The sequence below is a fragment of the Procambarus clarkii genome, chromosome 48 (genome assembly GCF_040958095.1).
Source record: "Procambarus clarkii isolate CNS0578487 chromosome 48, FALCON_Pclarkii_2.0, whole genome shotgun sequence".
In the NCBI taxonomy this organism is placed as follows: domain Eukaryota; kingdom Metazoa; phylum Arthropoda; class Malacostraca; order Decapoda; family Cambaridae; genus Procambarus; species Procambarus clarkii.
In genome coordinates, this window is record NC_091197.1 from 8,426,572 (window position 1) to 8,441,410 (window position 14,839).

Below are 14,839 nucleotides of genomic sequence, written 5' to 3' on the forward strand. Positions count from 1 at the left end.
TAATCGGCCCATCCACTAAATTCCAGGCCCACCGAACAAGCCCGCAAAACTGGGAGAAGGGGGGGCCACCCATCACGCAAGCCCCGTCAACAACGAGGAGTCCCGTAATTGAACTTGTACAATATTATAAGGCAGAGTTGGAAAATACCTGTCATGATGGCGATGGTTCAGCATAAGTGAGAGAAAATGAAGAACATGAAGAGCAAGGTGCCTGCAGAGTTTTCCTCTCCTGGCACTGTCCTCCTCCTTCCCCAGCAATTTCTTGTTAACAAAAATTAAACTGTGTAGTACGTGTGATGACTGTGGGGTGTGTTGATAACACATTCATGTGTGATCTGAGATAATATGAGTACATGGTGTGTGATCCTTTAGTGCTGATAATAGGCATGTGAAGGCCTTGATTCAGACTAACTTTGAATAGTATCCAAAACTCGGGTACAACTAACTCCCTGGGTGTGATAGGGGTGTCCTAGACCCCAACTCCTGCCCCTCGAGGGAAATGGGACAAATGTCTCTGTGGCAGTTTAATAAGGCAGACTGGATTGTTCACCCTCCATGCTGTTCTTTCTGGCCTGTCTAATCTACCTTTCCGTCAAGCCCGTCTTTTCTTGACACTATTAAACGGTGTCCTCCACTCTGTTCCTCGCTACGCCTACCGTGGCATGCAGAAGTGTGTTCACTGATGGAAGTCGGACTGTGCTCAGGCTGTTCGCTGTAACACTGCAGCCTGGAATAGACACCGGATTCTTCTATTTCTTGTGGCGAGTGTGGTGACCTGTAGGACCATCCAAACTTGGTCCTACAGGTCACCACACTCGCTGGATTTCGAAGTCTTATGTCTCCACCATTATGGTTCCAGAGGTACTATAATAGTTACACTACGTACTTGTAGTGTACGACGAGTACAGTGGGCTGTACGACGAGTACAGTGGGCTGTACGACGAGTACGGTGGGCTGTACGACGAGTACGGTGGGCTGTACATCTTCGTCTAGCAAGTAGCTAGACGAGGATGTACTATGACTAGAGATAGAAAATCACATAACAATATAAGAGGGGTAATTATTCCTTCTTGCCGTGAGTAACTGAGGACTTGTGTATTTGTTGTGTATTTGTGTTTATGATCCCCAAGTGTGTAAAATATGAGAGTTCATGTACATATATGCGTGGGTAGTGGGTTTTATAATAACTGTTCTGGTGCCCTTCAGAGATCTCCTACATCAGCAATCGTAACCGTGCAGAGTATGGCAGCCGCCCCAAGTCCATGCCAGGAGCCCAGCCTCCCGCAGCATCACCAGTACCTGCAGGAGGGACGGTTGAACAGATCACTTGGGCTGCAGACACCATTAACGATGCAAGGAGTCGCCCACATCGCTCCAGAAGCTGTACAAGAGGTCAGCATTATAAAAAACGACCACCTGGCACCAGTTGTCAGAGCCTTTGTATCTTAAAATATAAACTTATAGTAACAGATGGAAAAACTGTAATAATTTGAGTTAACATTATTACTGAATATAACATTTGTAATAGGATGCGGTGATGATAATGATAACTTGTCTAGATAGCAAAGTACTAGGTAACTTAGTAGTACAAGGTGGGGAAGAAATTTTTAACAAGTTCTGTTTTACTTTTGAGTAAATTATATAAGTAATTTAAGTTATTAGGGAGTTTCATTAATTGTATCCTTGAATTTGCATGTCAAATTTGTATGATGTTACTTGACTTATTTCCGGTGTGGCGCTGGAGGGTTTCATTACAACCATCTTGGAAGAGTTTAAAATCAGGGTAATTAATAAGGAATAAGTCTCATTAAGTGTCTTCAGTTCACTGAAGTGTATGGAGTGGGATTAGGGATTTGAACAGAGGGGATATATGTTGTTCTAAGACAAAATCGTTGTTTTGTAGGAGATTATTAATTACAGTCTGGTAGGTGATGTACGCAGGGTATTGGTGGGTTTGAGGCAGTTTATCATGGTTAAGTCTTGTGTACCCGTAGTAAATATATTATGTGTACGGGTGTAGGGATAAATTAGCGAGCAATATAGTGTGAGAAGAGCAGAATGGGGAATATAGTATCTGATTTTTTTTAAATATCTAAACTGGGTTTTTTGGCCTATATGTATGAGAGAGTTGAAGGTGATTACTAGGCTTGTACACTGACGAGGTACTGAATGTGAGTGGTGAAGGTGATTACTAGGCTTGTACACTGACGAGGTACTGAATGTGAGTGGTGAAGGTGATTACTAGGCTTTGTTACGAGGCCAAGGGGTCTGTGTCGGTGCCTGAGATGGGGACCACACCACGACCATCGCCGCGAGTCTTTGCTCCCAAACACTCTCGGGTGCCACTGATCGCACTGAAAGCCCTTCAGTCGTACCACAGGTGGAATAGCTACTCGCGATCTGGCCTTGTACCCACGGAAGAGTGAAGGAAAACTCGGTACTAACCTCAAGTCGTTGCTTCTGCATGTACTCCTAACATAATATAAAATACATATAGGGGCCTATCTAGCCTAGTTATCAAGGGACAATGGGAGGGAAATAATGATCAACCTTAATACAATTCTGTCCACCGACGCCTGTACTCCGATGATTGTAGAAGTAACGGTCCCTGGGTCGCTCCTCGGTGTTCCGGTCGTGTCACAGGATGTCCCGGGGTCGTGGAGTAACGTGTCGTCGCCGTTCCTATTCCTTGAATTCAGTTCTTCCAAGCTGGTCCAACCAGTGGTCACTGAGCTTATCAGTGTTCGCGTTCCTAACTCGCTCCTTCACAGAGACGATTTCTCATGGATCCAGATGTGGTGTTTCCCCTCCAAATCTTCAGTAGATGAGACCCGGGCACGGCAGCTCGCACATCGTACCAGGGCGGGACCTGCAGGGCTTTGGACTGCCCTCCCAGTGTCGCCTCTCACTTTCGTCGTAGACTAACAGCAATGAGCTCTTGGTGCTCTTTTTCCCACTAAACTCTGCTTCCTCGTGCTCCGCACACTAGTCTCCAATGACGATGATTGAAAGTTTTAGAAGCCTCGCTCAGTAGATTGAGCAGCCTAATGCAGTCTATGACGATGATAGACTGCATTAGGCTGCTCAATCTACTGAGCGAGGCTTCTAAAACTTTCAATCTCGAGAGCTCCAAGCAACAGTCTGGTGGACCAAACTCTCACAAGTCAAGTCTGGCCTCGGGCCGGGCTTGGAAAGTAGAAGAACTCCCAGAACCCCATCAAGCAAGTATCAAGCATCAAGTACAGGTTCTGAGCCAGGCATCCCAGTGACGTCACAGCCTCCAGGGGCGGGCTTTGATTGGTCACTCACGTCACGTGACCTCAGCCAGCCTGCTGACGCCCTCACGGTCTTGGCGCCAACCTGACAGGGACGTCGCCATTTTGTATGTACAAGGGCATAAGCCCCTTTACCTGCAAAACTTAAAATTGACAATTTCTCCACAAATACGTAATCTTTCCAGCTGCCTCCTATATCAAACGATTCCTTGCGTCTCGGGGAACCTGCAAGGTATGAAGATATGATTATGATGGATCAGGGAAGAAATGGGAGGGCACCGTAACAGCTTGTACACTGACAAGGTACTTACTGTATGTGAGTGCTGATGGTGATTACTAGGCTTGTACACTGACAAGAGACTGTTCAATCACTTGACCCTTAATGTTTATGCAATATTGCTTATTTAATACTACTGAAATTAGTGGTTCAGAGGTGGTAGACTGGAGGGAGACCTCCCCAGTCTTGAATGTATTCCCGTCGGGACCACCCTTCTTAATAGGACATTGTTTAAATCTGCCTTGTCCCACGATGAGTGTACTTGGCAGCTGCGTGTCCAGAAATGCCTGTTATCTTTCGACTATGGTCGCTGTTTACCACTAGGCTTAGGTGTTTAGTGGGACATCTCACTCGTGCTTTATCCCGCGCAGGAAATATTCTTCACTCAGTTGCGTTCTGAGCTGTCAGCGGTTTCTTGGGTTCTTCCCGTTCCTTGCTGCCGGCTGAGTCAGCCACCGAGACTGTGCATAAGATGTTCACCTTCGTGTTTCGTGGTGCTGGCGCCTCTCCCTTTTCTGTGTTTTGTGGTTGGGGGGGTGGAGAGGGTGGTGTCAGGTGCCAGTCCGTCTTTACGCAGGGGACCCCGCTGTCCTTCCTATAAGAGTTGGGGTCGTTGTGGAACTTCTTGGGCTGCTGAACGTTTGTTTAATACAGCAATTGTCAGTCTTATTTGCTTGCTCAGTATTTTTCAAAAACATTTCTCAAAGGTCTTCTGTCGCTGATTACAATAGTTTTCTCAGTATACGATTGATCTTTGATCCGCTTCAACTCTCATCCTGGTAGCGAGGACAAGGGGGAATTTACAGAGGGTCTAGTGTCCAGTAGGTAGAATGTCGCAAGGATACCTGGCACTGTTGAGCCTCACTAGTAACTGCCAGCAAATAAGCGAGCGGAGCTACTGACGGAGTCGCAGAACGGAGTCTAGTTAAACTCGGTGCTCTATTTTTTTTTTTTTTTTTGCAACATTTGTTTCAGACGATATAACAATATATTTTCCTAGCATGACAGAAAACACACATTCTGATATAAATAGTACATAATATAATTTTCAGCAGAGGCCACGCGTCGGGACTCTAGCACAGAGAGTAACGATGCTTCATCACCAGTACAACAACGGCAGCATTACCAGCATCCACAGATGCCGCCGCAGCAGCAGCAGCAGTTAGCCCCGCAACAGCAGCAGTTGGCCCCACAGCAGCAGCAGTTGGCCCCACAACAGCAGCAGTTGGCCCCTCAGCAGCAGCAGGCCCTACAGCAGCAGCAGCAGCAACAGCAAGCAGCAGTGCGTGTAGGGCCCCACCCGTTACCGCCTGTTCGCCATGCCAGGTAGTCTCAGGTAGTGGAGGCTGAGCTATGTAGGTGGACCGTGGCTGGCACAGCTCGCACCATCCCTTACCCTTCCCTCCTCCTCCAGATTTCTATACACGATAGGATTTTTCTTTCTAACTAAGGGGACCTGACCTTTATTTGTTCAACATTTTATTGCCCTTATAAAACCGAATTTATTACCTACATTACGACCTTCATTTAATAGAAAACAGACAACTCTTAAGTTGCCAATGAATATTGTTCACTATGAAAACCTAAAATATAATCTTATTACACTACATTTACTTGAACTCTTGAAGCCTCGAACCACTGACTTCATATTACGTGTCACTGGTCAAAGTATACACAAAGTTAGTTATGTAATAATTGCAGATGTTGAGGATTTTTGACGCTGCATCTTTTTCATAAAAATTATTTTTTTTTTTTTTTATATATATATATATTTTTATTTATATATATATATATATATATATATAAATAAATCTGAGTGTCTTATAGATGTCCTGGAGGATAATTTGAACAAATTAAATTTTAGCGAGATTAAAAATATAAAATATTTTGTTTATTAGTGTTAAGAAATTTAAATTAATATTTGTCTGTAACGAACATAGAGCTTTGTTCAGTGTTTCCATTGATATGGAAGAAATGCCATTGCAGTAATATTTAAATAGTATAATTTATATTTAATTTAAATAGCTTTCTCGAGCTATACTTGGAGAGTTGTGTGTCGACCATAGCTTAACACTTTGTTTCATAGAGAAGTGTTACTGAAGAGAAACTTAGTTATACTGTCGGAAAAACCGACACCATTAACTAAACTTTAATACAATGCGCAGATAATATTGCTGCTGTTTTGTAATAACAAATTAACCCTAGAAATAGTGCTTTAATCACTCATAGAAAATGTGGCACAGAGGAATTTTCCTCAGTAGAAAAAAAGGGGATATCATTGTCACATGTTACTATTAAATTTACCAGCAAATAGGAAACGTTCTTAATACATCAGTCTTTGGACTATAAACATCATTACACACAGAAATCACTTATTGTGACTTCTGTGTGCAATGAAGTAAGGGCGAAGAGGTAGAATAGCTTATTGACAAAGCTCGAGTACATGGGGGGAATAGTGTAAAACCCTGGTTTGTGTGTGTGAGAGACTGCAGGGTCCGTGTGAGGTCAGTTGAACTCCCGGTTGCAATTCTTTTACCATGTAGCACAGTCGATTAAGGTGCGTCTGGGATTCTCTCGGGCGTAGGTTCGAACCCTCATCACGGCCCTTGTGGATTTATTCATATAAACATCATAAAAACATTTCCCTAGAATCAACTTAATTATCAGTACCAAAATAGAGTAAATGTAGGCCCTCTAACCACTTCTTGACATCTAGGCAAAACAGCTAAGGCGTCTGTGAGAGGACCACAGGAGTCACCATTTTCTAGTTTAACCCGTCTCGCTAGGGCAAATTTAGCTCCAATGACCCCCTCCCTGTCCACCTCGTTGTTGCCGTGAGGGGGCTTGGTGGGCGGCTGCCGGAGTGTGATGCTCCTTGGGGCGGTCCCCTGTCCTTTTGTAGCCTTGTGCTCCTGCTGCCGTCCTCTCTAATTCTGCTAGACAACTTTTCCTTTTCCTTTTGATTCGTTTTTCTCCCCCCCCCCCCTCTTCTCCTTTCTCGTTGTCATATCCTGCTGACCTTGTGCCTGTTTTGATCATTCTTTTGGCCTTTTGTTTTGACGCCCGGGTGTTTGAGGAGGCATACTCTTGCACCCGTAGAACTGTAGTACCCAACGTCTCGAGCGAGGGGAACCTTTTATTGTCAATCCCCCTTTCGTCACTGAGCCCGATCTCGACGGACTAACGGTTCTTAGTGGCGTTTGTGGGGGCGTATGCTCATGACGCACCCCTGGGGGGCCCCGGCAATATCGGCAACGTCTCTCTTGTTGGGTGTCCTGCCTCTAATTGTGGCTCCGTGGTGGGTGTAGGGGGCACATTCGTGAATGAACGTCTTGCTTCTCGTCTCTGTTGCAATCTGTTCCTCTTTTATCTTCTCAGGGTCGTGGGGTGGGCGACCAAGCCCCCGAGGTGGGGGGCTAATTAAAGGTGACCCTCATGCCCACTCATTATTCTGGTTCACTGGCACTGTTTGGTGCAAACTTTTCTGCTGTTCTTCCGGTCTCTGAGTGAGAGCTCTTGCCTGCTGTGTAACATTCTCCGGCCGGGGAACATCCATACTCGGCCTCTTGCTACACACAGCCGAGCTGGCGTTGTGAACACCTCCACAGTTGCAGCATCGGGGAACTATTTTCTCACCCAGCTGAAGTTTGTTTCTATACACATTAGAGAGGTGAGACTTTCTGCAGAAACGACATCGTGGATCATGTTGACAGCTCCAAGATTTATGCCCCCATCGGCAGCATTTCAGGCATATTATGGGCTCTTTCACATACTTTGCCACATGCCTGTAACCAGCCCCGGTGTTGAACACTTTCTCGAGAACTTCACCCCTCACCAAAATCTTGGCGATACTTTGCTGAGGGAATTGGTGAAGCCAGGAATTGTGATTCCTAGCTTCACCTTTAATAAGGTGACGTTTGGCCCACACAAATAATTGGTCGTCAAGGATGAATACGGGGTCTAGAATATGAAGGTATTTATAAATAATCACCTCATTTTCTCATTCTCCTCTGGTGTTTCCACGACAATTCCACGATATCCTTACTGGCTCAGGAACACAACAGCCTCCAGAACCTACCGTTAAGTAAAGCCTGTTCACACCTTCTATCAGCAGGGGCTCGAACTTGTGGTACTCTGTTGCTAGGTTGACTGTCCACAGCAGCTTCTGGTGGCAGGTCAATGTGTATGAGGCAGGGAAGAGAAGCCTCCACCTCCGCTGACCGTCACATTCCTGGGCGAGTTCCAAACATTGTTCTTTCCTTTCGTTGACACTGGTTTGATCATTCTCAGCGTTGTTCTTCATTCTCTTGTCGTTTCTATCACTATCAACTCTTTGCCTCGGCTCCTTTCTTCTCCGTTTCTTCTGTCCCCTGGTTAACACTTCCTGAAAATCATTCTCCACTATTGACTTGCTGCTTTCAGAATCTGTGTCCATGTCAATATTGTCGTGGGGAGTAGTTCGATCTGTAGTATCCTCTGTTGTCCAATCTTCATCTCACCATCCAGCATGGTGCAAGGTGTGTAGTATATGGTGGGCATTAGTCAATCCCCATGTGTGTAGACTGAGCTAAACACCAATAAAAACTTCACCCCATAGTCGCGGGAGCAGGTACGTCTTGACCCGACCGCGGTTGGGATGCAAATGGGACCCCCAAGAACTCGAGTGAAGGGTAAAGTAGTTCAACACCGTAAGTCCCAACTTCAGATACACACACAAAATCCCTCTAACGTGATATACATCAGTGAGATCTGAAATTGGGGCGTCCAGTGTTGAACTACTTTACCGTTCACCCGAGTGCTCGGGGGTCTTAAGTAAACACTTGGACTGACTTCAGGCGTTGCCTCCAGACTTCCTGTGATTTCAGTAGAAATTCGGTTGTAAGACTTTTACAAGTCAGTGGTGGTCCAGTGGTAGAGTATTCTGCTGGCAATGCCTTGGTCGCGGGTTCGTGTCACCTCACAATCCCAGTGGATTTTCTCATAAGCTATTGTTAGGATCCCTGACGTTGTGCAAGTCTGACAAGTAACAGGCCTGACATAAGCAACTGAGGTCGGGCCCAGATGGAGGCATTTCATTACATCCGATTATAAAAAAACAAAAATTGCGTGAATAATTTAATATACCTTACGTGTATCGCACCATACCTGTATTATACGCTATGATAAATGCACTCAGTTGTACAGTATTTCCAAATGACTTAATTAATTTACAAGTAATCTCATTTAAAATGAAAAGAGTAGAATGGTGCGGTGGTTGCAATGTGTGTTCAGTCCTTCGGGGTTTCTAATTACACAGGTTTCACTGAACTCGTAAACTGAATGGTGTAATGTCAAACACATTTTATCTAAATATGACCTTTTAAATTATCTCAAGTACTGGTTTATTATTTACTTAATACATTTTATTTAAATAAAAAAATATAATTTTCGTTTAGAATCTAATTATTTTTCCTGATCACTTTCCAACTAATTTTGGGTTTCCTCAGAGTGCGGAGCGACTCTTCCTCGAGCGAGACCTCTCCCTTGACTCCTCCCAGACCTCTACACCCACCCTCGGCTTTCTCTGACTCGAGGGAACTCTCTGAGGCGGAGTGTGACAGAGAGATGGCTCAGGCCACCACTGGGAATGACGCCTCTCAAGCAAGAAATAACAATGGAAAAAGTAACAGGGATAGCCTGCCCGCCGAGCTGACTGTGTTGCTGCAACACTACGAGCAGCAACAACACTACGAGCAGCACCAGCAACACTACGAGCATCAGCAACACGCGCCACAATCTGACCAACAACGAGGTTCTCAGAAAAGCCCGTACAGTATAAATGTTTAACTCGAGAAGCCTTATTATGTACAGATCTTACTTGCAGGACGATGTTTATATTTTTGACAATAAGTACATTACTCCCCAAGTAATAAGTCGTGTGCTTGCCCAGTACTCTAAAAGATTTTTTAAAATTTTAATAACTAATTGTATAGTGTAGTGTGTGTCTGTGCTTCATAGAAAGTTGTAGTAAGTATTGATCTGTCATTCATTTGCAATGTTGCAGAAAGTGGTTGCCAAATAATCGTTTCGGGGGAAATTGTGCATGAAATGCTCACAAGTTGCATATGTGGTTGACTATACCGTCATTATTTGAAGAAAAATAACTCTCTTGGAATACTGGCGGCTGAATGGTTATAAAGAAATGTTGTGCAAAAGTTTCGAGGACTTCTATAGAGATCTCTACTTGCAAGTAATGTATGGATTGGCCAGACGACAGGTCAGTTACTGATGTGACTTCACTGGGACGTTATGAGGTGGTCTAACACTTACACTGCACATGTGGTGGTCTAACTAACATTTACACTGCACATGAGGTGGTCTAACCAACATTTACACTGCACATGAGGTGGTGTAATACTAGCACTTGCACTGCACATTTGGATAAAGGCAAAATAGTTCACAAATTCCAACGATAAAAATACATTAACTTGTCTAACAGATATATAAATGTAAATGCTGAAGGTTTAGAAAAGATCCAATACCAGTAGTGTTATAATAAACCAAATTCTCGGGTGACACTTGCATCCTTCATCAACTTGTTGTTGAACATAGTTTAACAGCACCTTCTTAAGGGTTGTAGATTTCATCCGAAAACTTGATTTAAAATTTCATTTACAAGTGTATAGGGACATTACTTACATGCAAGCACTACGAAAGTGTAGTTTCTCCAGTGTATAAACTGTTACAAACAATTTCCAGTGTTTTGTCTGATCAATTAATACACACACACACACACACACACACACACACACACACACACACACACACACACACACACACACACACACACACACACACACACACACACACACATACATACATTGAGGTTAGTCGTTGTTGTGGTTGATGGTGCACTTGTAAAGTAGCTGTCACAAAGTCTGTTTTCTTATAAAAAAATACTACCATGATTAAATGTAGAAATTTAGGTTTATGCTCAATAATAAAATTTGCAGAAATAATAAACTAAATGTATTGACATAACCTTATGCCTTGTTTGTGTTTGTAATGAGAGTAGGCTTGGGTATATACAGCTGGATGTGTGGATATAGTTGTAGTTGGCCGAGGGGCACACTCAGGACAGCTGCAGCAGCACGAGAGGACGTCAAGGGCTATGAAACGGGAGGATGTAGCTGGATGTGACTTCAACTGCTAGGACCTGAAACATCCTATACAAGGCATCTAAAATGGGGACCCGGTGGTGCCCGGGTTGATCCGGTATCTCACCACCAAAGAAAACTAAAAAAAAAAAACTAAGAAATAAGATAATGGGGACATGCATTCATGTGCACATCACCAACCCACGTCAACACATCCTGAAATACGGCAGGCAGTTGGATCATTGACATCATCATCATTTATTCGTCTTAATGCGGCCAAATTATAGCGAGTAGTATTTTACATGCAATTTCCTGACATGAGTGCGTCCCAGTGCCAGGAACACCACCAACTTCACCATCTTTTAATGGGAGCAATGGAGACAACCCCGGGCCACCCTTGTTGATCACATACCTGTCACTATTCACCCTGCAAAGTTATGTTAGATTATCCCCAAACACTCCTTCAGTAAATAGACATTCTCTTGTATATACATCTTAAAAAAATTAAGGTGTTAATACAGGTAAAATGAGAGGCAAATGGGACAATGCTTCTTCAAGCTATATGGAGGTACTGTAGTCCCTTCAATCGCCCTTGGGTTACCAGATAACGAATTTGATCACGCAACTTTACGTGCCAATGGAAGTGACACGGCGCAGGACTAAACTGGGAACACTGTAATTTCCTACCACGATGCCAAAAGGAAATATCAAATTCACAGTACACAATTTTCAAGTAATATACTCACAGTACTGTGTTATTTTACTATAAGCATTTATGCGTGGGGATTTATGTATTTGTTTTATGTTGACCAGACCACACACTAAGACGACTTGACACACCATCGACTTGAAAATGGTCCAGGACGGACCGAAACGTCGTCGTCCCTTCACCTTCGAGTGTGTGGTCTGGTCAACATACTTCAGCCACGTTATTGTGACTCATCGCCTGCGTATTCATTTTATCATTTTGTGATATGCTGCTCCTCTTTATTAGACTTGGAACTATAGAAAACGTGAAATGTTGAGCGCAGAAGAAAGGCGGCTCCGAGTTCCCCTGACATGGACGAATGGTATAATTTAAATGCAAAAGATTTCAGGACTCATGGAGCACTATACGCATGACTACAGCCTGCCTCACAGAGCACTTTACCCGTGGCCATAGCCTGCCTTACGGAACACTATACCCGTGGCCATAGCCTGCCTCACAGAGCACTATACCCATGGCCACAGCCTGCCTCAGAGCACTATACCCATGGTCACAGCCTGCCTCACAGAGCACTATACGCATGGCTACAGCCTGAGTAAAGAAAATTGAGACGTAGACTGTGTGCCACAACTGTGACAGGTGTGCCATTGGGCACACCTGAGTGTGCCCAGACCTCCACGCCGGCAAGTCTCAGTTCAGAGACTGAGTACCAGAAAACGCGAAAACCGCCGACCGACCGGAGGGAGTTAGTGATATCAGGGAGCCTCCGGGTCTCGCCCAGAAAATGGCGTTTCATTACATTCAACGCTGTCTAAGCTCGATTATGGTTGCCCTGCTTACTCGTCTGCTTCTCCTTCTACTCTTCGCCGTCTTGATGCTTTGCACCATACTGGGTTGCGCCTCAGTTCTGGTGCCTTTCGTTCGACTCCCATCCTTAGCTTGTATGTTGACACTGGCTTCCTGTCTCTCCAGGACCGCCGTGATCGCTACTGTCTTCGCTATCTTGCGCGGTCCTTGCAACATCCTTCCTCTCGCCTCTGTCGTGCTTTAACTTTTACCCCTCCTGCGGTTCCTGTTCCTCTTCACCACCTCCCTCTTTCTGTCCGGTTATCTCGCCTACAGGATTCTCTCTCCGTTCATATTTCTGATGTTTCTCCTCGTGTTGTTCCTTCTTTGCCCCCGTGGAGGGTCCCTCTTCCGCGGTTTTGTACTTCCTTGACCCGTATCACTAAAGCTTTTACCCCTCCTACGGTTCTAAAACGCCTTTTCCTCGAGCACTTTTCTTCTCACTCCCGCTCCGTTTCTGTCTTCACCGATGGGTCTAAGTCAGCGGACGGTGTTGGCTACTCTGTTGTTTTTCCTGATCGCACTTATATGTGTCGCTTGCCTCCGGAGACTAGCATCTTTACAGCAGAACTTTATGCTATTCTCTATGCTCTTCGTCTCCTGCTTTCTCGTTGTCAGTCCTCCTTTGTGGTTGTTGTTGACTCTCGTAGTGCCCTCATGGCTCTCGGGTCCTTTAATCCGGTTCATCCAGTAGTTGTCGAGATCCAGCATTGGCTGTTTCTCGTTCACAGTAAATTTAAGTCGGTTGAGTTTTGTTGGGTTCCCAGCCATATTGGTGTGTCTTTAAATGAGCGTGCGGATGCTGCCGCTAAGGAAGCTGTCCGCTCTTGTCCCATCTCTCGTAAAGGCATTCCGTATTCCGACTTTTACCCAGTTATCCATTCCTCAGTTCTTACCCGTTGGCAGGCTTCTTGGTTGTCTGTTACTGGTAACAAGCTACGTACTCTTAAATGTTGTGTTTCCTCGTGGCCGTCCTCCTTCCACCGTAACCGGCGGTGGGAAACAGCTCTGGCGAGGTTGCGTATTGGCCATACTCGCTTAACCCATGGTCACTTGATGGAGCGCCGCCCTGCTCCTTATTGTCCTAGTTGCATTGTCCCTCTTACGGTCGTGCATGTCCTTCTTGAATGTCCTGACTTCCAGGACGAGCGTGTGTCTTGCTTTCCGACCGCCCCTCGCGGTCACCTGTCCCTCGATAGAATTCTTGGTGACTCGGATACTTTTGATATCGTTCGCCTTATGCGTTTTTGTTCTCGTATTGGCATCCTTGGTGATATTTAGCGCCCTCTGATTATTTTGCGTATTTGATGGTGCTACATAGCCTTCCCGGTTTGGTGCCTTCTTTTGATAATTACTTACTTACTTACATTCAACGCTGGTTTCTGTGGAGAGCCCCTTCGGCTCCCCGAGCTACCTAGCCAAAGATAAGAAAAGGAACTCGCCTGGGAGGCGGTTGTCACGCTCCTCAACACAAAGTCGAGACAACTGGCCGCAACCAGCGACCCAAGGCTATACACGCCTGAGAAGGACTAGGAACATTAACAAGGTAACGTGCAGCCAGGAGCCTATTCGACCTCCAAAAGCCCCGTGCAGAAGATAGGCCAGGACATATTACCAAAACAGCAGCCGAACGCCGAACTTAACAACAGCGTGGGCACGTGGATAGACTGCAGGCTGGCTGGACCGAATAATCCTGCGGACAACCTTGGAGACCCGAGCCCTGGAATAGGGAAGAGGTGAAACTGGGTCAACCCAAAGCGCGTCCTCTGCCACAGAGGCCGCGGTGCACAAATAACGGCAAAGAGCCACAAACAGACACAAAACATGATGCACCCCTGGCCGGACCAACCAAGCATCAACAACCCAAGAACTCCCTTTGGAAAGCAGCAGACTCATTCTTCGTCAGAAAAGGAGACGGCTGCAATCGAAGAAATGACCACCAGGACCGAAAGAGCAGAAACCCTGCGCCGGAGGAGAGCATGAAATTCTCTGACCCGACCTTCATAGGTCAATTCCAACAAGAAGAGCCATAGAAACAGTCCTGAACCGAGGAGAAGGGAGAAGCGAGCACCCGGTGCAAAGACCAGGACGGCTCCGGCGGCACATGAGCAGGCCGGAGATGAAAAAACGCCCAAGAAAACTTGCTGAATGGAGCAGAAATGACATCCACCCCAAAAGCAAACTGCAGCGGCTCCGCCAGTGCCGCTCGAAACGAGGCGATAGTATCTGGCATAAGATGACGGTCCTGAAACAACCAAGAGAGAAAGGACAAAACAACCAGACCAGGATTCGAAGACAACCTACTAAGATACAAAGTGATGAAAGGACTGCCAGGAAATTTCATACTGCCATCGAGACTAAACTCGCAGGTGGGACACCAACTAAGCCACCTTATCACCATACAAGTAGTGATAAACCCACGTCAAAAAGACCAGATGTGAAAAGCAGAGATCGAACCAGTCACGTACCGGAATGGACCGATCTGTTGACGGAGGCGGAGCCGCGGGAAGACCCTCGGATTCGGACATCGAGCAAGAAGCGGGCAGCGAGCCAACAGGACTACTCGTCCCTGGTAAGTAACTCCAAGCGAGCCAGGACC

General features: G+C 45.6%; 1 protein-coding gene across 5 annotated transcripts in view; it reads left to right on the plus strand.

The window, feature by feature from the left end:
• LOC123764741 (cell adhesion molecule Dscam2) overlaps positions 1–10,559 on the plus strand; it is a 63,933-nt gene extending 53,374 nt beyond the window's left edge. For 2 of the 5 annotated variants that reach the window (XM_069302552.1, XM_069302553.1), the window contains exons 29-31: positions 1,207–1,392; positions 4,605–4,878; positions 9,039–10,559. In XM_069302552.1, coding sequence (XP_069158653.1) covers positions 1,207–1,392; positions 4,605–4,878; positions 9,039–9,378 — 800 coding nt within the window. In that variant the 3' untranslated portion in view covers positions 9,379–10,559. Of the gene's footprint in view, positions 1–1,206; positions 1,393–4,604; positions 4,889–9,038 lie in introns of all 5 variants that reach the window. The other 3 variants (XR_011222339.1, XM_069302554.1, XM_069302555.1) reach the window with 3 other exon arrangements.
• Positions 10,560–14,839: the final 4,280 nt, after the last annotated feature.